At 40.2% G+C, this 23845-nt stretch overlaps 1 protein-coding gene across 1 annotated transcript in view; it reads right to left on the bottom strand.

The window, feature by feature from the left end:
- Positions 1–2639, bottom strand: part of LOC127622740 (semaphorin-3ab-like) — a 44399-nt gene extending 41760 nt beyond the window's left edge. The window contains exon 1 of the mRNA XM_052096808.1: positions 2166–2639. Coding sequence (XP_051952768.1) covers positions 2166–2268 — 103 coding nt within the window. The 5' untranslated portion in view covers positions 2269–2639. The remainder of the gene's footprint in view (positions 1–2165) is intronic.
- Positions 2640–23845: the final 21206 nt, after the last annotated feature.

The following is a 23845-nucleotide window of genomic DNA, read 5'->3' as shown; positions in this document are numbered from 1 at the left end:
AATTAAATGAATCTATATGGAAATATGGCCACGTATAGCATTATTTATGCACTTATTCTCCTTTGGGAAACCATGTTACATGTATGAAAACATATGCCGTATGAACATGTTCGTCATATACATGTTTTACATAAAATGCCATATATCAGATTTCAGTATGTGAAGCATTATAATGTGTGTTAATGACTTATTACAGGAATATTCTGAGTTCAGCACAAGTTAAGTTCAATTAACAGAATGTGTGCCATAATGCTTGGCCCACCTTTTCTTAAAGAAGAAAGAAAAAATGAGAAGAATAAGAAGAAAGAAGAAGAAGAAAGAAAAGAAGAGAGAAGGAAGAAGAAGAAAGAAAGAAAGAAGAATAAGAAGAAAGAAGAGAGAAAGGAAGAAGAACAAATAAGGAAGAAGAAAGAAGCGAGAAGAAAGAAAAAGAATACGAATAAAAAGAAAGAAAAAGAGAGAACGAAGAAGATGAAGAAGAGAGAAGAGAGAAAAAAGATAAAAGAAGAAGAAAGAAAGAAGGAAGAAGATGAAGAAGAAGAAAGAAAGAAGGAAGAACAACAAATAAGGAAGAAGAAGAGAGAAGAGAGAAGAAGAAAGAAAAAAGAAGAAGAAAGAAGACAGAAGAAAGAAAAAAGAATACGAATAAAAAGAAAGAAAAAGAGAGAACGAAGAAGATGAAGAAGAAGAGAGAAGAGAGAAAAGATAAAAGAAGAAGAAAAAGAAAGAAGGAAGAAGAAGAAAGAAAGAAGGAAGAACAACAAATAAGGAAGAAGGAAGAAGAAGAGAGAAGAGAGAAGAAGAAAGAAAAAAGAATAAGAAGAAAGAAGGAAGAAGAAGAAAGAAGACAGAAGAAAGAAGAAAAAGAAAGAAGGAAGAAAGAAGGAAGAAGAAGAACAAATAAAGAAGAAGGAAGAAGAAGAGAGAAGAAGAAAGAATAAAGAATAAGAAGAAAGAAGGAAAGATGAAGAAAGAAGACAGAAGAAAGAAAGAAGGAAGAAGAAAGAAGAAATCTGTGTTCAGTGAGACACTTACAATGGAAGTCAATGGGATCAATTTAAAAACAATATGCCTTTAAACCAGGGCTTGACTGGTAATGTGGTATACCGGGTATTTTCCTGGTGGGCCGACACACTTTGGGGCCGATCAGGGGCGAACTGGCCATCCGTGAAATGGACCAATGTGTCGTGATAAGCAAAAATGAGCCTATGCAGAACATATCACAAAACGGCGCCGCAATATACAGAAAAGGACAGCTAACACACCCCCGCTCAACAACTTCTGGCTCAACCCCCCCCCCCCCACCCACCCCTTTTGGGCCAGTTGCTATGTAAAATCTCATGCCGATTTCTCTTCCCAGTCCAGCCCTGCTTTAAACCCTCTCAAAATGGACCCCATTGACTTCCATTATTAGTACAGCTTTTTTTTTAAGAAATGGAGGGACGAGTCAAATTAATTTTGGCTTTAATGAACATTATGTCACAAATGCTGTCGACTGAGCCTAACATATATTGAACCTGGAATATTGCTTTAATGAAAGCTATTATAAAGTTATTATAAAGTTACTGGTCAAAATGAAGTATATATGAAGTAATATTAAGTATAAAGCATTACTGCTACAATATAATGTTTAACATTTCAATATAAGTGTTAACATGTCAAACGTCCATAAATCACACTTGACACCTGTGAAAATCGGTTTCAAATCATTTTCAGTCACTTTCACCCTAAAATGCACCAGCCTAAAATCAACACAATGTCAATAAAATTACAATAAAATGTAAAAAAAAAAGTTATGAATGATAAAATGGGTTGATATCCACTTAAACAGCATGTGCTTTCACTTTGTGTGTCCTTAATCTGTTTATTTGCCTTCATAATGTAACAACAAATGACTTCGTTGTAATTGTATAAACGATCTAAAAAAGACTCATAAGTCACTTTTCTTTATTTCAATACTACAAAAGTCTCTTTCTGAAAAATCCAACCACAAAGAACCAGACTTGTTTGAGCTGCCACACATCCAAAGCACCACCAGCCCAAATGGATCCCATCAAACTTCCACATGCCTAAAGATCCTCCTCAATTCCTCCATCAGTCTGATGGATCTCTCCACCTCCCAGTATTCCCCGCAGCGGCAGTAGGGGACGTTTAGAGTCACTCACCTTTATACGAGAGTTTCAGTCGAGGTACGTTGTTCTTGCTCTGCTGAGCACCGGCTCCAAGAAGCCCCAACAGGAGCAGTACAATCCCGCACAGGTAGTCCATGTTCGCCCCTGCCTGTGTGCAGTCCGTGGCCTCCGGATAACAGGGGTCGTTCAGCAATCCGGTCGTTCAGAACAGCACCTGAGGACGGAGCAGATGTGGTTGTGTGTCCGTTTGGTAAGTCTCAAGTGTGTGACTCTCAGTGATCACATCTCTCCTGTTGAAGCGTCACAGCTTTAGGAGATGAACATGAGTGCGTGTTCAAACTGTGTGTGTGTGTGTGTGTGTGTGTGTTCTTGTCCAGCGCCTGTGGCTGTTTATCTCCTGTGTATGTTTTGCTTTCTTTCTCTCTCTGGCTGTTTTAAATAGTAACTGGACTGAAAGCAGACTAAACTAAAGCTAGCTGAAGCCCTGAGCGCTCCTCTGTTGCTCTTTCTCTCTCTCACAGATTGAGAGAGTGAGTGAGGCCAGCTGAGAAACACACAGAGAGAGAGAGAGAGCGAGAGAGAGAGAAGGGGAGGGCTGTGCTTCAAGAAGAAAATCCTCTAGAAGACTTCCACATCCCACACACACACACACACACACACACACACACACACACACACACACACACACACTCTCTCACCCATACACCCTCACTGACCATTTTAAACATTGCTACCAAATAGTTACATCACTTGTACTTCAGTGTAATATTTACAGGAAAGATGCATCAATGTATCGGCCAATGAGAGGAATTATCTGCACAATTATCGTCCGTAGATCAGCATATTTGCTCATTTGATTACTCCCCGTAGAGCACAAATACAGTGAGGAAGATGAAGAGATCGTTAAAGCTAAAGCGTAAAAACGTTAAGAACTTTAAAAGAACGAAGAACGACGTCAAAAATACAAATACAAATGTGAGCCTGAAAGGAGGCCATTCAGATTTCAGGTAATAATGTGCTCGTTACCTGAAGAAATGTCGAGACATGTAAGTGCAGCGTAGTTCTAGCGGGAAGACTGGCGGCTGTACATCATCACACCATTAGCGGGTAACTCCTAGCCAATCACATGTAAGCTGTTGCTTTATAAGTCTGCTCACAATCACATTGCTGTTTCAGTGTGCTAACACGGCAACCTCCTCCACCCCACCACCACCTGTTGAGCCCTGTCCCGCACGGGGGTAGACTCCTCGCCCCTGCCTCCTATCTCCGGCAGGATATGACGGTTCCGGGTACAACTTCTTCATTTCAGTTTTTTATTCATCAAATATTGTCGTCTTAAATCTCACTCAAGTCTGCGAGTCTTCCTGATAGAAATAATGTTATTATTAAAATGTATTTTGAAGTTATGTAATTAATTATCAGTAAGTAGCATAAAAATCGGTATCGGCACACAAACTTTGTATCGTTCACCCTTAATTTACACATTTCAACTGTATGACAAATTTACATCAAAATGTACGTTATGAAGAACATGAAGGACTCTATTTTCTATTACAAATTTTCGTGGAAGTCGGCATTATTTTTATTACATTTTTGTTTAGTTTGCAGCGTAATTTTAATGTAGATATATATTTATATATTATAAAAAAAAATGTGTGTTTCAATAATTGAATGACATTTTTCAAAATCAAAATCGACCGAAGAACTTCCGTATTAAATTGCACTCGACCCAGCGAATTAGCGCGTTGTGCTTGCGCGATTCCGCCAAACCCACTTGCGCCTCGACTTAGCGCATATGCTTGCACGAAAATACCCACATTTCACGGCCTCGTTTTATGGTATAGCGCAGCACTTAGCGCTTGCTAGCTCGCTCTTAAAACAGGGCCCTAAGTATTTAATGAAACAAATGTGAAATGTGAATTTGTTAATTAAAATTAATGAGCATGCACTTTAAAAAGTAAATAAAATGCATGCATTTTAAAGAATAGAGTTTATTAAATGGCAAAACAAATTTTAAACTTTGCAAATTTAAACCTTTTTAAATGTGACATAATTTTAAACCATTTGTTTATAATTTTTCCAGGATACATTTTTAGTGCATATAAATATATACATGCATATATAATGCAAAAATAATAGCATCTTCATAAGTGGTGTCGGACTTCACTAGCCTGATTTCTCCATTTTCTCTACCAAAACTTAGTGCAGACACTTCTAGAACAAACTTTACTATTCTGTGCTGCTCAGGAGTTCAAAACACAGCTGATCCCGACCCTCACGCTCACACCACACGTTTATTTTTAGCCGTTCTTCTGCAAGAGGCGGGAAGGATGATATTCCATGTTCTAAAGAGGACGCTGGTCAAACCACTTACATAATTAAAGGAACAGTTGACCCAAAATGTAACGTTTTGTCATCATTTAATCACCCTCATGTTGTTGTGACCATGAGATTTGAGAGCTACAGCAGAAGGGAAGAATGTCAGTAAACATCGAATTAAATTTCTGTCTGGTCCATCCACTTTCCAGACATCTCCTGTAGGTTTGAAACTACATGAAGGTGAGTAAACCCAGTTCATTTATGGGTAAACTATTCCTTTAAGTTAATCTAGTTTGGGAAGTACTTCAGTTACAACTGAGATACACCAAATTTGAGATTCCAGCAGATGTGTGAGTGTGTGTTTGATTGACACTGTTCGCTTTGACTCCGCCCACGCCATCCCTAAACCATTGTCCTCATTATCTTTGACCCCTCCCCCACAAACATACCAACACTTCTGGAAGACAATGGAGGAGTCCGTGAACAATGTCAAAACTTTCAGCCTGAACTCTTTTTAATTTCCCAAAGCCGTGATGCTGCCTATTGAAACATGATAATGTTGAAGCACAGGCCATCAGACTTTTCTTCACACTTCTATTTGGAACAAACCACACGGGGCATGAACACTTCAGTAATTGGGATTTAATGGGTTTTGACAAACAAGCTTGCTATTGACAGGACTGTCCATCTCTCTCAACAAGTTTCCTGGATGATATTGTGATAAATGGTCACTTTGAACCGGTTGGCTAAAATGAAGAGGGCTCTTACATGGGTATCTCAGCGGGTACGGACACTGGCTATTACCCCTGGAGTCCTGAGTTTGAATCCAGGGCGTGCTGAGTGACACCAGTCAGGCTTCCTAAGCAACCAAATTGGCCCGGTTGCTAGGGAGGGTAGAGTCATATGGGGTAACCTCCTCGTGGTCGCTATAATGTGGTTCTTGCTCTCGGTGGGGCGTGTGGTGAGTTGTGAGTGGATGCCACGGAGAATAGCGTGAAGCCGCCACATGCGCTAAGTCTTTGGGGTAATGCGCTCATTATAAAATGCACGGATTGACAGTCTCAGACGTCGAGGCAACACAGAGATTCATCCTCCGGCACCCGACACACCAACATGCCACCACGAGGATTTAGAGCGCATTGGGAATTGGGGATGCCAAATTGGGGAGAAAAAAAAAAAAACATATTTTTTTCAAGTTAAATTAAATATAATTAAGATATTGATTATTTTATATATCTTTTATTCAATTTTGAAGACTTTCAGATACATTGAAAAATCAGCCTGATCTCACATAAAAATCGGCGAGTGTGTGCCGATTTTTCTTTGGCCGAAATCGGAATACGTTGACCGAATTTGAAAACACTGCCCCCAGAGGCTAAAGCGGTAAGTGTCTCAGAGCATATAAACAAGTGTGACATCAATTTATGTCCAGGAGAGGTCGCCAGAAGCCAGTTGTAAAAAATTATTGTTTTCAGCTGAACAGTGTGTAAAACAGTGGAGAGAAATACTTATTTTATTTAATCTACACCCCACCCCCCACCCCCAAATTAGTAAAGACAAAATGCAATGTTAAGGATTAAAATGCAACCTCCTAATCATGCTCATGATTGTTTATACAATCGTGATTACTTCCTCGTTTGATTGGGGATTGAACTGTAGTCTCCCATGCAACTGGTGCAGCGTGCTACCAGTCGAGCCATGAGGGAAAGTAATGGTTGTTGAGCCATTCCAAATATATCCGATGGGAGATTCTGTTGCCGATCCTAGAGTACCGCAACTTTCAGAAACAGCATGCCGACTTCCCGTGTGTTCATGTTGGAAAAATGAAGTATACACGTTTTGGTGAGAGTCTAAAAAAGCCTGTATAGCAGAAATATGGGCAATCCACGTGTTTGTGTGGTATAGAGATGTTGAGACATATAAGCACATATAAGTACAATGGACTAGGGTCAAATGTTTTTACAAAACTTTTATAAAAGTACGTTCATAAGACACCTTAACTGAGGAAAAGACCCCTTCATGTAAACATTATGTCTTTAAAAATAGACGCCGAGACATTTTTGACACACAAATGCGTTCTAGGGTTGAATCAACATTTAAATGCATTAAGTTATTTTTAGCGTCTCTTATTGAATGTGCAATCATGATTGTATTCATGTATATTATTAATGATAACTTTGAATAGAAATACACAAATAAGATAGGGTATGATTCGACTAGCACACTGGCTTTGACACCATTTTTGAATGCTAGCAGGGAAATTCAGCTATATCGCATCACACCAGAAAATACCAGAGCTGCAGAACTAATCTTAGGCTGAAGAGACAAAACCCAGTTTCTCCAAATTAATGTGGAGTCATATTAAAGTAGCAAGCGCTGGCCTGCTGTATAAAGGTTTGGACAGAGACTCTGTTAATGGGTAAATAATGAGGCCGGCATGCAGAGCGAGAGAGACTGCCAAGATAGTTCAAGTGCTGTTCAAATTTCATTAAAGTATCCTTCTAGTACAGTGAATTCCCCACCGACAGTCTTAGTCTAATTGATGTCTGCTGCTAGTGAGAAACACAAAGTCTGATATTCAACTTTACACCTAAAGATATAGACACGTCAACAGCTGAACTATATGGGTTTGAATCTTATTAAAATACAATTCAACACTTACAATGGAAGTGATTGAGGCAATTAAATCTGCATTTACGGGATTTTAGTGTGATCAGGATAACATATCGATTACTGGGTTTACTGGTGTTAGGTCATCATGATGACAACAATGTTGTAATATTGGTTTATAAGTGATTTATCGTGCCAAAATCACGCTAATACAAATGCTAATAGGTTAGCTTAACTTGTATTGAACCTGGAACATTTCTTTGATCTACAGTTCTTATTTGTCCTTCTTAAACTCTTTATTATCACTATTTATTCAATGCTAAAATGGACCAAGTCTCACTTTTACACAGTTAAGCTGTAATGCATTATCTCTTCAGTTCACATTGACAACAAGAACAAAAATTTAATCTCGGTAACACTTTAAAATACGGTTCCATTAGTTAACATTATCTAACAATGAGCAATGCATATTAAGCATTCATTCATCTTAGTTCATGTTAAGATTAAGATATGTTGCATAGAAGTATGTGACTGTACATGCACGTGTGTATTAAATACAGTACTATGTGTTTAATATGCACACAAATCCATCTTAGTTTCTTCTTCATTTTAACCTCTAGAATATCCCATTATGCTCCCTAAATAAAGCAATATGCTGCATCCTATTCCTGCTTGACTCCATACTCAAACTATTGCATAATTCAATGTGACTCACTCCCATAAAGTGTGGCATCATACCTTTCTGATCTCTTCAAACAAGTCTCTCATTGTAATCAGATGACCAGTGGCACAGGGTTCAATCTCAGTATCAGACAGGAAGGAAAAGTCTCCTGAAGACAAAAATCTGCAGCATGAGGCGGCGACCCAAGTCAACAACATTTTGGGGGGTGGGGGGGGGGGGGTGGGGGGGTGTTGAAGCAGGTTTCGCCCAGGGGATGCCAAACAAGCTAGAACCGCTACTGGCTACATCAACACTAATAAGTGCATTTTCGTTTAGAAAAGCATTGATTTCGCTACGTTTACGCCTCTCATCCCCACTACAGTGACGTTTCCCTCTCCAAAAATGCACCTCCTACTTTGACAAACTGAAAACATAGCTTTCAAATGAAAACAGATTAGTGTGAACGTGGCCTAAGAGTGGCGAAGAATTAATTCAGTTCAGTCAGCTCCCCGAAAGATCTGCTACACTGCTGCTGCAGAGCAAGTACGGAGACTTACACAGACATACTGATATAAGCATGAGGACATGCTGCTGCTGCTGATGTTGCTGCACAAGTACACAAAACGCAAGACATGCTGCATCAAGCATGTATGAAATACTGCTGCACAATTAGACATGAATACAATCTCCCAACAAAGCAGGGAAGCTGGACAAATGCATAATACAAAATAAGCAGATCTACCACCAAGTCTTGTGTACTGCTGCTGCTCCGAAGAGCCATGTGTACTGAGTGAATCTAGCTAGCTACTAGCTGGCCTGCTTGGCCGATTGGCGTAACACTAATGAACTAATTCTCTATGTGTGCCTTTGACCTTTACATTTATGCATTTGGCAGACGCTTTTATCCAAAGCGACTTACAGTGCACTTATTACAGGGACAATCCCCCCGGAGCAACCTGGATTAAGTGCCTTACTGAAGGACACAATGGTGGTGGCTGTGGGAGTAGAACCAGCAACCTTCTGATTACCAGTTATGTGCTTTAGCCCACTATGCCACCACCTGATTTGGCAATGGCTTACCTTGATAAAGACACACTTCTGTGAGTCATGACGAAAAGTAGATGAAATAGCCCCAGCAACCACCTGAGCAAGTTGCATTTTCAGAAACTCTCTCAGTGTGCTGCAGTGAAACAATATTACGTGCAAACTGAGCAAATTTAAATGTTAGGCAATGTTAGGTCGGTTACCAGACTACACGTCAAAGGACCTATCAGCACCATGTGAGCCGACTGGCTTGAAATTTCACATGTAGCATTCCCGTAGGAATTTTGATGATAGGATCCCACTCAGAACTTATCAATACAATACAAACACTCCCATCAGCCAATACCGCTACTTGACAAAGACACAAAGACATGCCCACACCCACTCTGATGCCAACATCTCTTCCATTGACCATCGCTCTCTCTAGAACCTTTCAAACTTCCTCCACCCTTCCCGAACGCCACTCGACCTCCACCCACCATCGATCGCTTGGGTGGAGCATTGAAGTCCTCATCTGTTTAAACACTCTGGGAAAATAAATGAAGGTGTTTGGCTCAGCCATTTGTGCTACAGTTTGTCCTTCCTGTCAGGAGAAAGTCCCAGAATTGTGGCACATGTGACAGGTGTGTTAGAATCGATTCAAAACCATTTACGTCATTGCTCAAACATGCTCTAGGAAGTCTGCACTTGCATTTCTCATGTATTAAGATGTTCATAACATTTATGTACGTTTTAGTAAAAAAGTATGTAGGACGACATTATTATTATATATTGGAGTATTTAAATACATTCTTCCAACATTTCCTTGATTATTTTTAACTAGATTTTTACTGCATTTGGTAAAAATGATGATTCCTCTGATCATTCCTGAGCAAATACATAAAAGTCCAGATTTGCACTGAATATGATCCAAACGTGAACTTTTTTTTATGCTACAGTCCTCGTAGGACGTCTCTGTGAAAAGGTGCTTAGGAAAGTGTCAGTGTTTTGGCTGTGAGCCATGATGAGAGAGGAAGTGGGGAATTATGTTTTACCTGTTCTGATAACAGTAATGTGAGATGGCATGTGGAGTTTCCGAGTCCTCACAGCCACGGATATTAGGTTGCTCACTGCTATGGGGACAGATACACAGTGTTTCTCCCTGACTGATGGAACCCAGCTGTGGATTTAGAGCAATTCTTAGAATTAAATAAATAAATAATGAATCAACCTGCTCCTTTGCATAAGATGGCATCAATTACTGTGGTACTTTGATACAGACCATGACACTATATGATTACCATATTCATACCATGAATCTCCAAAATTCTTCAGAGTGCCATGGTATGATGTATTGTGGTAGTGTCCAAAAACAAGGTATTAGCATGATTCGATGCCAGAAAACCACGGTAAATCCATGGTATTTTTTTTGCAAAGGGAATTGGCCCCTGTTCTCTGTGTCTTTCTCTAAACAAAGATGCTCGCTGACTATGGCAAGCCGATTTTGCTTTTAATGCATAATGTGCTAATTCAGCTAATTCCAGGGTAATACAGTAAATCAGAAAGCATAATGTTATAAACTAGCACTTAACATTTTAATAAAATTATCATATTAAAAAGTTAGCTAGAATTAAGCTGCAAAATAAGGCGGAAATGCGTCATCACAGTCGGGGCTGGACTGGGAAAAGAAATCGGCCCGGGATTTTACATGGCTACTGTCCCAAAACTTGTTGAGTGGGGGGAAGGGGTGTTCACTGTCCTTTTCTGCATATCATGGCACCGTTTTGTGGTCCATTCTGCATAACGCGGCGGCTCATTATAGCTTATCATGGTCCATTTGGCACGTTTCGCACCTGACCCACCAGCCCGCTCGGTCCTCCGGATGGCCAGTCAACCCCTCATCGGCTCCAAAGTGCGTCGGCCCACCAACCCACCAGTTCAGCCCCGATCACAGTCTATGATCTTACTAATAAAAATGCAATTGTGAAGAGTAACGCTGGGTACATTAAAAGATAATTTGGCCTTCCATACATAGCACAAAAGCTTTAATGATTTGCTACTTAAGGGTTAAGAATTAGGGCATACCATAACTCTTTAATATATGAATAATCAGAAGAAATTACAAATCTTTGTTTCTTTATCATTAATGTTTCAAAACCAAAAATATCATCACTCTTAATCTGTCCACTGAATGTTGTAGAATATGGTGGTGGCGTAGTGGCTAAAGCACATAACTGGTAATCAGAAGGTTGCTGGTTTGATCCCCACAGTCACCACCATTGTGTCCTTGAGTAAGGCACTTAACTCCAGGTTGCTCCGGGGGGATTGTCCCTGTAATAAGTGCTCTGTAAGTCACTTTGGATAAAAGTGTCTGCCAAATGCATAAATGTAAATGTAAATGTAATACATTAAAAAAACTAAACCCTTTTTTAATTTACTATACTATATAAAAATGTAATTATGAGCCTATTGTTTTGAATCAACAGCATGAAACATACAATGTGACTAGTGTAGTCCGATTCCTGAATGAATGGCTCTTTTGAGTTGATTCTTTGAATCTACAGTTCTTTGAATCATAGCGCTGCTTTCTGAACTTATGCAACATGACTCTTATTGGCCATTTCTTTTTAGTGAATGACCTGCAAGTCATTAGTTTCATCATGTCGGACTTGAAATGAATCAAGCATTGTTACTGTGTCCTGCGTTACTTAAACCAGAGTAATTACTGGATGGTTGTTGATATGACAATGTGTAGTTAAAGATACACATTGAGTTTTGTGTAATTAGTGGATTTAAAAAAATAAATAAAAAACATGAACCTGTTTATCATCAGAATTAAATCATGACATGCTTTGATCTGAAATGATCATAACATTTTCCATAAAACAATCTAATTTATTCTGAAACAAAAGCAGGACATGGATACAGGAGCAGTTAAGAGACAGCAGAAACTGGGGTAAAGGGGAGTGGCCTTATTTTGGAATGTCCCTTAGTGTCCCAGATGCAAACCATCACTCTTCGGAGTTTCGACAATCTACCCTAACCAGGAACAATTAGTTTCCCTATAAACACTTCATGGTAGAGTCGTAGCTGAGACTGGTATGCAGTATTAATGGAGAAGCACACCAGGCAGTGTGAGTCAGTTTCTCTCTCACAATAAAAAATAGATGCCGAAAAACGTGAAAAACCACAAAGCCATGAATAAATTACTCTGTACAATGTGCGCACCTTTCCAACATGCAGAGGACGACCCGCCCTTCTTTAAAATGCCATCGGCGAAACAAAGACCTTGCAAATCTGACCTTTAACACAGCTGCAAATTGCACAGAAGCTGCACATGTGCTTCAAATCAGGTGACGTTCCTTTTGGCCATTTTGCTTTGATTTTCACACGAGTGAAAGTGTGTAAGTGTATATGCGTGTGGGTGTTAGTAAAGTAACCTTTGAACTCCCTGCTGATACAAACGGCTTTGACCAGCCTGAACTGATTTGCTGGTTTTAGAGGGTTTTCAAGTATTTGTCAGCTGATCAGACTATGAAACATACTGACTAACTAGCTGAAAACCTGCTTATTCAGGCTGGGAGACCAGATTAACCATTATGCGGTGTTCATTCGTGAATCAATCTTGTGATGTTCGCGGGTCAAAAATGACCCGAACATACATGTTTATATTGTGTATAGTTTACATAGTTTATACCTTCACTTTATACATTCTTTAAGTTTATACATGAATAAAATACCCCTTAAATACCCCTTACCACTGATACCCCTTAATTTCTGTGTTTGTTCTGCTTTGTGGCTGATTTATGTATTTTATTTGACAAATGTAAAAAAAGAAAAAATTGCTCCGTGTTTTAGTCTTTCCCATTCATTTTGCTATAGTCGGTCAAAAATGACAAAAGAGCGAATGTGTGTATATTGTAAAGGAATTGAATGCATGTGGTTATCTGGTAAGTTTGATATTGTGTCGTGGAGGGCACCTTTCACTGCCCGCTACCGACCTCCTCGCTCATCCGCTCTCACTACCCTCGACGACGGATCCACCTGTGACCCGAGAACGCCGCCGCCTACAGCGCCGTTGGACAGGCCGCCTCAACCCTGTATGCCATGGCCCTCCTTCAAGTTCACCAGGCCAAAGCACTCAAAGATCTGCACGTGGGTAGTCCTGACCCCGATGTGTTGCAGGAACTGCACTCAGCGACTGACCTCGCCCTCAGGGCCACGAAGGTCACAGCGCGGACACTCGGGCAGGCGATGGCCACCCTCGTGGTCCAGGAACGTAATCTCTGGCTGAACCTGGTCGAGATGCGGGACAAGGCCAAAGCACACTTTCTCAATGCTCCAGTCTCCTAGTTCTGTCTATTCGGTGACACCATGTAGGACTTCGCCCAGCAGTTCTCAGCGGGGAAGAAGCAGACGGATGCCATTTCCCACATCATGCCCCGCCGCTGCACCAGCACGGGCCGTGCTCCATCTGCGGCTTCCAGACGACAGGCAGCTCCGCCCCAACCTGGGCCCAGCTCTCAGCCCCAGCATTGAGCACCCCGCAGGAAGCGTACGCCCCCCATCTCCTGAATGTCCTCGAGGACCAGGAAGGCTCCCAACATTCCTGAGACAGACGACCCAGGGAACGAGACATTTTCTCCGGAGCTGGTAGACAGACCATTCCATCCCCCGGTGGAGGGGCAGGAGGAGAATCTTTTTTTAAAGGTATTTTCTTTGCCGCACCCCCTTCGGGCTGCGGTACCCACATTTTCAATAATACAGCAATTTCCTATTTCCCTGGGTAACCTGGCAAGCAAATGCCATTCTCACAGCAACCCGCTGCAAGGATTTCTACAGCCCTTCATCGTACCTAAGAAAGGCGGTGGCTTATGACCGATCTTGGACTTGCGAATTTTCAACCGGTTCTTGCACAAACTCCCGTTCAAAATGCTCACGCAAAGACATTCTAACTTGCGTCCGGCATCAAGATTGGTTCGCAGTGGTAGACCTGAATGACGTATACTTCCACGTCTCTATCTGCCTCGACACCAACCCTTCCTACGGTTTGCGTTCGACAGACAGGCGCATGTCCCCGTCCTCTTGCATCTACACGAAGGTCGCAGAGGCAGCCCTTGTCCCGCTAAGGAAAGTGGGCATCCGCATACTCAATTACCTCGACGACTGACTCATCCTAGCCCACTCTCGAGAGTTACTGTGTGCCCAAAGGGACCAGTGCTCAGGCACCTCAGCCGTCTAGGGCTTCAGGTCATCTCGGAAAAGAGCAAGCTCTCCCCGGTTCAGAGCATCTCTTTTCTCGGCATGGAGTTAGACTCTCAATGACAGCGCACCTCAGTTTTGTTTAGTTCATTATCGCATGTTCTGTAGAGACACTATGTATAATATAATGCATTATTGCACTGTAATAAAATGCATCAAATGAGCATTGTAGATTATTTGAATGTATATACTGTACAAGCACTGAACGCTATTACTGGAAATGTAACATATAGAGAAAACCAGGTAAAGGCATGTTAAGTTTCAATCATATAATGCTAAATGTATGTATTAAGGCTCTAACAAAAATGGAACAGGCACACTATTTTGGCATACATCCCTTTTCCCTTGCCATCGCTTGGTCTGAGAGAAGGCGAGAAGGGAGAAATACCAGCAATTTCCCAGTTTGCTCTTGTATCAACTGGATATATAAGGACTTTCAGTTTTCTCTCCATATATAACCACCAGCATCTGAAAGCCATCCATCATCCGTCAGCATATGCAAGGCCAACTCGATGTCAAAATGCAAATTACACATAAGAAAAGCTTGTCTTTAAGCAGTTTTGAGCATTTTGGGTCATCATAGCCTTCATAACCAAATACTCAAAACACAATAAAACCATCCAAACAAACACATTAAAGAATAAATAAAAGCTGCGGACAGCCTGACACCACTTCACTGACTGTATGAAGTCGTTCTGTGGAAAAGACTCCAGAAGGGCTCGTCAAGACTGGCTGAGATCATTTAACAAAATACTGGAAACGGGGGTGGACAGAAAGTGAGCGACTCCAAACCATTGGCCTGCCTGTAAGGTTACACCTCCACAGAGAAGACGTAACAAAAAACCTCACCAAAGCTATAAAGCTTGTGACTCTGGCTTCAGTTTCCCCCATAACAGCATCCACAGCTTTGACACGTGCAACAGGATTATCTAAATATCCTTAAAACAGGATCAGTTTGATTGAACACTGCATAAGGTCTTTGGGTTTTTCAGAGAATGTATTTTTAATGTGTATTTGAGTCTAAACAAGTGAAAAAATCTACTAGTGCTGAAGAAGTAATCCAAAGTATTTAGATTACATTACTGCCCTAGAGTAATCTAACAGAATACGTTACAAATTACATTTTACAGAATGTAATCTGTAATCTGTAGTGGAGTACATTTCAAAAGTAACCCTCCCAACCCTGTATCTATATATATTAGTTTTTTTTTTTAAGATTTATACATTTATATTTATTTAAAAAACATCTAAATTGAAGTTTAATTTGTAACTAATTTATATAATTATTTTTGTTTTGTTAAAGATAATTCTATTACATTTAATGACATTTTTAAATTAAATTATTAGTAGTAGTAGATGTGTTAAAATGAACTTTTTTTCTATTTCTATATTATTATTATTATTAATATTTTGGTATTTTTGACTGATTTATCTTCGTCCCAGACAACTATGAAAATCCATTATAAAATAAAGTACAAATTTGAACATGATAATCTAAACAGTTAAATGAACATTTTCAATATTTATTCTGTGAAAATGATTTTGATCAATTTTTCAAAACATACTACTTTCCCACAGTTTTCGTGTCATTTCCATATTTAATTTGCTCCTAATAAAGTTTGTTCAAATGTTAGTGAACTCGTTAACCAAGTGGACAAGTGTGTCAGTAAAGCGCGTGCATGAGATGAAATATGAGACAAAACAAAGAAAAATCAAGACAAATATCACTTTTATTTTTATAACTTGTTCACAATTTATTTGATATTTTTTCCATTCTCAATCAAGCTGTAAATTTGCCAAATTATGCAAAACATATTAATTTAATTGTGTGTATTTAGGATACATAAAATGTTAGTGGTGAAGTTAGCTTAAGCAAGACAAAGCCAACAATTTCATTTCAAAAATGTTAAAAATGTCATTTCCATCAGTGTCATTCTATATTATTTGAACTAGTGAGCATGAGAATTTTCTTTTAAATGAGACTTAACTTTCTAGATGTCCCCAAGACCTTATATTTAGCAGATTGTGGAGCTCACAAACACTTCCACATGTTGGTAAATCACTGGTGACACCAACAATCTCAAACTCAAGGCGGAGGAGGGCTGGAACGATGCACGCTGGTCCCCAATCAGCTTGATGGGGCGCACGAGGGATAAAGGCGGCCGCTGACGACAGTTCGAGAGAGAGAGAATTACGGTAAGCTGCCCCGTTTGTGTTTGTGTGTGTCTTTTAATTTAATAAAATATTATTTATATTGTTAAGTCGGTTCTCGCCTCCTCCTTTCCCTTTAACCCCCTTTACACTGGTGCCGAAACCTGGGAAGGAGGAGGGATGCCCGTCAGAGAGTCCTCGTCACTGCCATCCACCCATGGGAGCGTCACTGCCATCTTCCGGGGCACGGAGTAGCCCGACCGGCAGGACACGGGGAACGGCCGGCGTCCACGAGGTGAGGAGGGACGGGACTCCCCGACCACCTGGAACGATGGAGTCGCTGTCAGGGTCGGAGGAGTGTCCCAACATGCCGCCAGAAAAGCCGAGGGGCATTCTGTCTGCTGGGGTCGGAGTGGCTGTCGTCCGCCTGAGATTATGGAGCACCGATCACGACCACACGACGGCACATCAGAGAACCGATGATAGAGCTGCTTCTCTCACTCCTCTCTCTCTCTCTGTCACTCAGCGTTGGCCTTTCCCTCGCCTATTTAGATTTTTAGTTGTTGTTGTTTTTTCCCCTCCTGTCTCCTCTTAGTTCGAGGAAGGCGGGGATGACCACCCAACAGACGGGGCACAAGGCACACCCCCTGGAGAGGAGGCAACGCTAGGAGGAGTGTAGAGTGGAGGAGGGTGGGGCAGAGCCGGGCTGGAATGATGCACGCCGGTCCCCAATCATCCTGATGGGGCACGTGCGGGATCAAGGCGGCCGGTGATGACAGTTAGAGAGAGAGAGAGAATTACAGGCAGCTGCCCTGTATGTGTTTATGCTTGTGTCTTTTTATTTAATTAAATTCCTTCCCCTTTAACCCTGTGTAACATAGTTCAATGGAAAGGAGGTCGGTGAGAACCGGCTTGACGATATAAATAATATTTTTATGAATAACTTAAACAAAAAAGACAAACACACACATGACGGACATGTCCGTAAACGATCTCTCTCTTCCGCACCACCACCCGCAATCGGCCTTTATCCCTCTCGGAGGCTTAATTAGCCTGATAAGAATCACTACCCGGCCCCGACCTCCACCCTGCCACACCCCGTTTACCCTTATGTTGGAACTTCAGCAGACCATCTACAAATGAGAGAGGATATTTCCTAAGGCAAAAGGTGGGATGAACCTCTTATTAAAGCCATATGAAGTTTGAATGGGGGGACGCTTTCTTGTATCTTCGATCATTGGTTAGAAACTCACTGCCCGCAGGTATGTGGCACGCGGCGTTAGGTTTGAATGCTCTTTCATAAACCCCAAACAGCCGAAGGACTGGAAAGTGTGACAGAGAAAGACAGAGAAAACACTTGCTCTGGGCTCTTTTGTTACAGTTGATTGATTTCACTTGTGCACAGTTTCTCTCTGCGTCATAAAACACTTTACGCTGTCAATGGGGCCGGTATTGTTCCAAAGCAATTATTTCATAACGAGTCAATTGAAAAAGTAGCACTTGAGAGAGATTGATATTGCAATATAATGTCTGAATGTGCCTTTTGTGACTCGTGGCCAAAACCAAGAGTGGCCGTCTTAAATACAAGTATTTGGCAACATTTCTTGGCATAAATCGACTGAAAAGCAGGCTTGCGCTCTCTTAATTGCAACTTAGACAAATTCAGGGCCTGGGCTACAAGGAGTGAAAGCCAATGCATGAGTACTGTTTAGATTTCAGATCAAATGGAGGAAATCTTTTCCACTCTTCTAACATCAGAGAGATAATATCAGGCTAGACAATCAGCCATCTTATCAGGGACCTTATAAGGCAATGTTCACTTGATTGAAAAATGTGCAGTTGAAATGTTTAAAGCTCTTAAACTATACATGTCAAAATGTGCCCTTGTAAACGTTGGCTTTGCTGTTGATCACACTAGAGTTGACGATTCTGTACGGTCAATGGCCTGATTGCATCTTTACATGGCCTCATTGACATTGATGAGGATATCTATTGATCAGAGCATCAGACACTGACAGTGATGAGTCTGGAGGTGAGTTCATTGTGAACGAATCGCCGATTTCACGTTTCATCTTACAATGCAGTAACGACCTCTGAGATTTGTGCTGCCTGGTCCATGCAAAAGTATAAAGAGAGAGAGCTATGTCCCATTCTACTGAAAATGTTTGCATTTATTTGCTTGACTATGCACCTGTTACATATGATATGGGTGCAGCTGAAATAGCCAAATGTGCTATTAAGAAGGGAGCGTTCACATTGGCCGTGTAGCGTACATGCAATGCATGTAGTCGTTATTGTACAGCTAACCACTTACACGTAGAGTTACGTACTAACGAGAGACAGAGGCCAAGAGAAAGCTCTGTTTTTCTTCTTCTTTTCGGTCTTCCTTTTTTTTAAATAAAGAAAACAGACAGCGGACATTGTACAACCTTCACAGCCCAACGCATGACAGATGCTTTCCACTTATGCATCTGACCAGAGTACACAGTGATTTACCATGTGATCTCGCACACGCAAATGTACTAAAACCGTCAGAGCATGTGCACGGTCAGAGTCTTACAACTAAACTAACCAGCAGTTACATGCCTGATACTGTCAAAATAACATGGACAAAAAACCACAAACACCTTTGTTTGGAGACTTTCCATTGACTTCTATAGGTTACATAATGTACAAATTATATTTTCTGGCATTAAGGGCATTTTAATGACACAAACACATACTGTAAATTTATTTTTGTCTTTTTATCCAAGAATAAGTCATGAAAACATCCCAACAGTGTCATTTCCAGCACATCTCAAATTCTGTATTGTGCTTAATAGAATTCTGTGCTATTTCCTTTGATTTTTCTTTTGTTTTGTGTCATATTTCATCTCAAGCATGCTCTTCCCTTAAACTTTTGTCCACTTGATTAACAAGTACAATAACTTAAAAAAATAAAAAAATAATAAAAATAAAAATGTTTTTTTAAGGTCAAAATTGTTTGGATGCCATAACTGTAGGAAAGTATACATTTTTCGATAGAAATAATTTACACACAATAAATATTGAAATTATTATATTTATTTCACTCTTTGTTTATATGATCTTAGTATTAAATATAATAATCATTTGTATTTAATCAGGGATTTTCATAGTTTAATATTGAAAGTCTGGATCTGAAGGCTAAAACAAGTCAAATATATACATAAAACAAACAAATAAACAAATAATAATCTTATTTTATTATTATTATTATTATTAGTTTTTTTAATAGAGCACTTGAAGGGTAGCTTCTCAAGGCACTTCACATAGGAAAATAAAAATAATATAGAATTATATTCTTTTATAGAATAATGTCAATTTAATAATACAACTGAATAATAATAATAATAATAATAATAATAAATATAGCTGCAAGCAGCAATACTGGGATAAAGCCAATTATCTGCACTCTGAGCAGCAAAAGAAGCTTTGTGATGTGTTGAGTCCGATGAACAGTGTATAGAAAAAGTAACCTTTCAATCATTAAAAAAATTAACTTTTTATTTAAATAACAAATAATAGCTACTTCTTAGAATTTTTGTCCAGTATGTGGCACTGTTCTGAAACTGCTCAGGTAGTATATTGGCATGATGGTTATCATACAGGAAAGCTTTCAAAAGTTATAAGCAGAAATTAGCTTTTTCATATCTTGCGACCAGTAGGGGGCAGTGTGCCAAAACGCTACAGGTAACCTCAGGGCCTAATAATGATGACATGTACCAAGTTTCTTCCCAATCCCTCAAAGAGTTGCAGAGCTACAGCCTTGTTCAATTTTACGCATTCTTCGTCAAATTCGTTGAAGTGCCATTCGAAAACGGTATGGTTTATCAAAATTCTGTGAATAACCTTTTTGTCGTGAGCGCCTCTAGATGATGCAATTTCCATGCAAATTGGACAAATGGCCTGGGAAGAGTTCGAAAAGGTAAGTTTTTCAGATAAAAACGTCATATGGTGCAATTGAATTGTTTTGAGCCAAGGAATCAGACGAAAAAATAATTTAGTTTCTAGGAATCATGGTTCAAAAGTTATTAACATAAAAGTGAGTGCAAATTTGGGCAGTTGGTGGCACTACAGGGTTTGAGGTAGAGACACCAAGTGTCCTCTATCTATGTGCAAAATGTCATTACTTTCCCTCTAGCGGTTCTATGCGCTGTCATAGACTTAAAAGCGGAAGGAGAATGAATACAACTCATGATTTAAAAAATGTATTAGTATATGTTGAATTTAACATTAACCAAGATTAATAAATGCTGTTAAAGTATTTTTCGTTGTTAGTTCATGTTAACTTATGTTAACAAATTAAACCTTATTGTAAATTGTTACCATTAAATTTATGTATATTGTTCATATATCATAAACTTGGCTTAATTTCTGTGTTTTTTCATCATTGTGGCTGATAAACAGATTGTAATCCACATATATATTTAAAAAAAAAAAAAAAATTCTGTGTTAGTGTCTTTCCCATTCATTTCCTATGGTCACTAACGGCCAAAGTGTAACTTACTTTATGACCACTTAGACTCACCAAATGCACATAATTTTTGGTTTGTTTGTTTAGATTGCAAGTCATAATAAAATCACCAAATATTGAACCCTTCAGACTGAGGAGATATTTGTCATAAAAAAAAAAAAAAAGTGAAAATAGGTCTGAAACGAACAGCCTAGGAGGGTTAATGTCATTAGTATCAGCAATTCGTTCACTCATAAAATGACACGTCAATCTCTCTCTCTCTTTCTGCAGGTCCCCTTGGGCACACTGGCTAAACAGACACTGACAATTTAATGCTAATTAGACTGGAGGAAATTGCACCTCATTATAATTTACTGCCCAACAGCAGCCAAAATGACACAACATACCCAACACTCCTGTCTGTCCAGGTGCTGAAGCAGAAACAGAGATAGAGAGAGAGAGAGACACACAGTTAGACAGAGAGACAGAGAGAGAGAGAGAGGTTGACTTCAATAAACAAGCCCAGACATAAATGACCAGCCCTCTTCCTTCCTACTTAAAACAAACAGGTGCACTGCAATATCTCTTTCTGTTTACACACAACCACACCCATAAATAAAACTAATTTCATGTATTTCCTGATAGGTGGCTGTCTTACAGCTGATGTTTACTGATTTGCAGCCTAATAGGCTATATGGCGTTTTCAGATGGTCCTTTACCACACACCCTCCTGAATTTTAGCATGTTTTAGTACAATGTGTGGACTTTTTGTGACTGAGTTTTAACTTCCTGGCTGATGTCTTAAGATGTTGCTTCAATATATCCACGTAATTTTCCTTCCTCATGATAACATCTATTTTGTGAAGTGCAAAAAATAGTGTCCCTCCTGCAGCACCCCCACAACTTGATGCTGCCACCCCCATGCTTCATGGTTGGGATGGTGTTCTTCAGCTTGTAAGCCTCACCCTTTTCACTCCAAACATAACGATGGTCATTATGGCCAATAAGTTAAAATTTTGTTTCAACAGACTAGAGGACGTTTCTCCAAAAAGTAAGATCTTTGTCCCATGTGCACTTGCAAACTGTATTCTGGCTTTTTTATGGTGGTTTTGGAGCAGCGGCTTCTTCCTTGCTGAGCAGCCTTTCAGGTTATGCCGATATAGGACTGGTTTAGCTGTGGATCTAGATACTCGTCCACCTGTTTCCTCCAGCATCTTCACAAGGTCCTTTGCTGTTGTTCTGGGATTGATTTGCACTTTTCACACCAAACTACGTTCATCTCTAGAGACAGAATGAGTCTCCTTTCTGAGCAGTATGATGGCTGTGTGGTCACATGGTGTTTATACTTGCGTACTATTGTTTGTACAGATGAATGTGGTACCTTCAGACATTTGAAAATTGCTCCCAATGATGAAGTAGACTTGTCTTGGATGATTTTACTTTTTTCCCCATGATGTCAAGTTAAGAGGCACTGAGTTTGAAGGTAGGCCTTAAAATACGTTCACAGGTACACCTCCAATTGACTCCAATTATCTTATCAGAAGATTTTAGAACTAGACCAACCTATCTCTTTGTAAACATAAAATAGTTTTGCTCCAAAATCATTGGTTGAAATGGTCATTTTGACCCCCCTTCTACAAAATAATGGATTACTCAGCACACATTGAGCAATGGCATTTCATATTTTGGCTTTCATCATCATTTATGCTTATCTTTCCTCAAAAAAATGAGTTTGGGGTGGTACAATCTGTTCATTTGACCAATGACAGATGACAGAATGTTTGGGAAACCTGTTTGAAAACAAAGTCAGTTGGGTTCCACTTTGTGGTGCAGAAATTGCACACTTTAAAACAAGTTCTTTAAAGAAATATGTCAGATGTAAATTCTTTGCAATGTCACATTTCATTCCAGGCCACCTAAGAATTACCTCCATTTGATATTTTACGCTTCACAAATCACATTTTACTGTAAATCATCTTTAATAGATTCCGATGGAACATCCTGTAATGCATGTCTGAACGGGGAACAGTAATCAAGGGGGTGGAGCTTAGTGAAGAGTCAATTGAGCTGCCCTTTAATGCCCGACCAGAAACAGATCCCAGATAAGTACCCTTATAGCAAGCCAAGTGTCCCAGTGCCAGCCTGAGAAAGGGTTCTTTCATGAGGAAAGAGAAAGAGAGATAAGAATAGAAAAGAAAGAGAGAGAGAGAGAGAGAGCAGAAGCTTGGACCTTCTCTACCCATCTACTCCACATATGGTTGTGTTGTAATCGTGTGACAGCGAAGCTGATTTACCATTCAAAGTAGGGGCCCCTTGGTTCAGTAACCTGTTTACCACAATTTCAAACGACCCCTTCCCCCAACATATTGCATTCTGCATGTCTTCTGCTTTCCCATTACCTTGTAACTAGTGATTACTGGTTACAAGAGCAGTTGTTCCTCATGTTAGTGCCTCTCAACTGGTGGGTCGTGAACAGGTCAGAAATGAACTGGAGAAAGGGGAAAATACTGGGATAAATGCAAAGGGCGATTTTCCAATCAATAGCGATCTTCATTTGAACCATCCCGATTTAAAGTCTTAAAATCACACGAGTGATCTTTTACCCATTGTCAGGGGTGCTCATGTCGATTGTAAGACAAATGTTGGTTATTCTCATTAACAGGCCAAAAGGAAAAGAGTGGAGAGAGAAGCTACACTAATAACAAGAATCCTAAAAATCACCTTTTACTCTTCATTTTTTCCCTGCGTGCTGTTTGACTGATTCACAGGCGGCTCGTGATTGTGAGCTTTACATGTAAACACGGTCATGTATGTCTAAAGTTGGACCAGGGGCCGGAGTTCTGCCTACGATCCATTCGGGGAGGCGTGGCTGTCGTCCATTAGAGGAGGGAGGAGTGGCCGAGGACCAAGCTACGCCGTATCGGAGAACGTGTTTTTCCCTCTCTCTCTCTCTCTCTCTCTCTCTCTCCCACTGCCGCTCCATGTTGGCCTTTCCCTCTCTTTTTAAAATGTTTTGTTAATTTTGCACGATCGCCGTTATGGCATGTAGGTGCCACATTTTATATTGTTTCCCTCCCCACGTCTCAGCTCTCATCCAGGTAGATGGGGATGACCTCTTCCGGCAGATGGGGCAAAAGTCAAGCCCCTCCCTAGGGAAGGGGGGTTGTGTACGTCATGGTGATGGGGAGGAGGGCGGGGCTGGGTCATGATCCC

The sequence above is a fragment of the Xyrauchen texanus genome, chromosome 29 (genome assembly GCF_025860055.1).
Source record: "Xyrauchen texanus isolate HMW12.3.18 chromosome 29, RBS_HiC_50CHRs, whole genome shotgun sequence".
Classification (NCBI taxonomy): domain Eukaryota; kingdom Metazoa; phylum Chordata; class Actinopteri; order Cypriniformes; family Catostomidae; genus Xyrauchen; species Xyrauchen texanus.
This window is presented reverse-complemented; position numbering and strand designations above follow the sequence as displayed.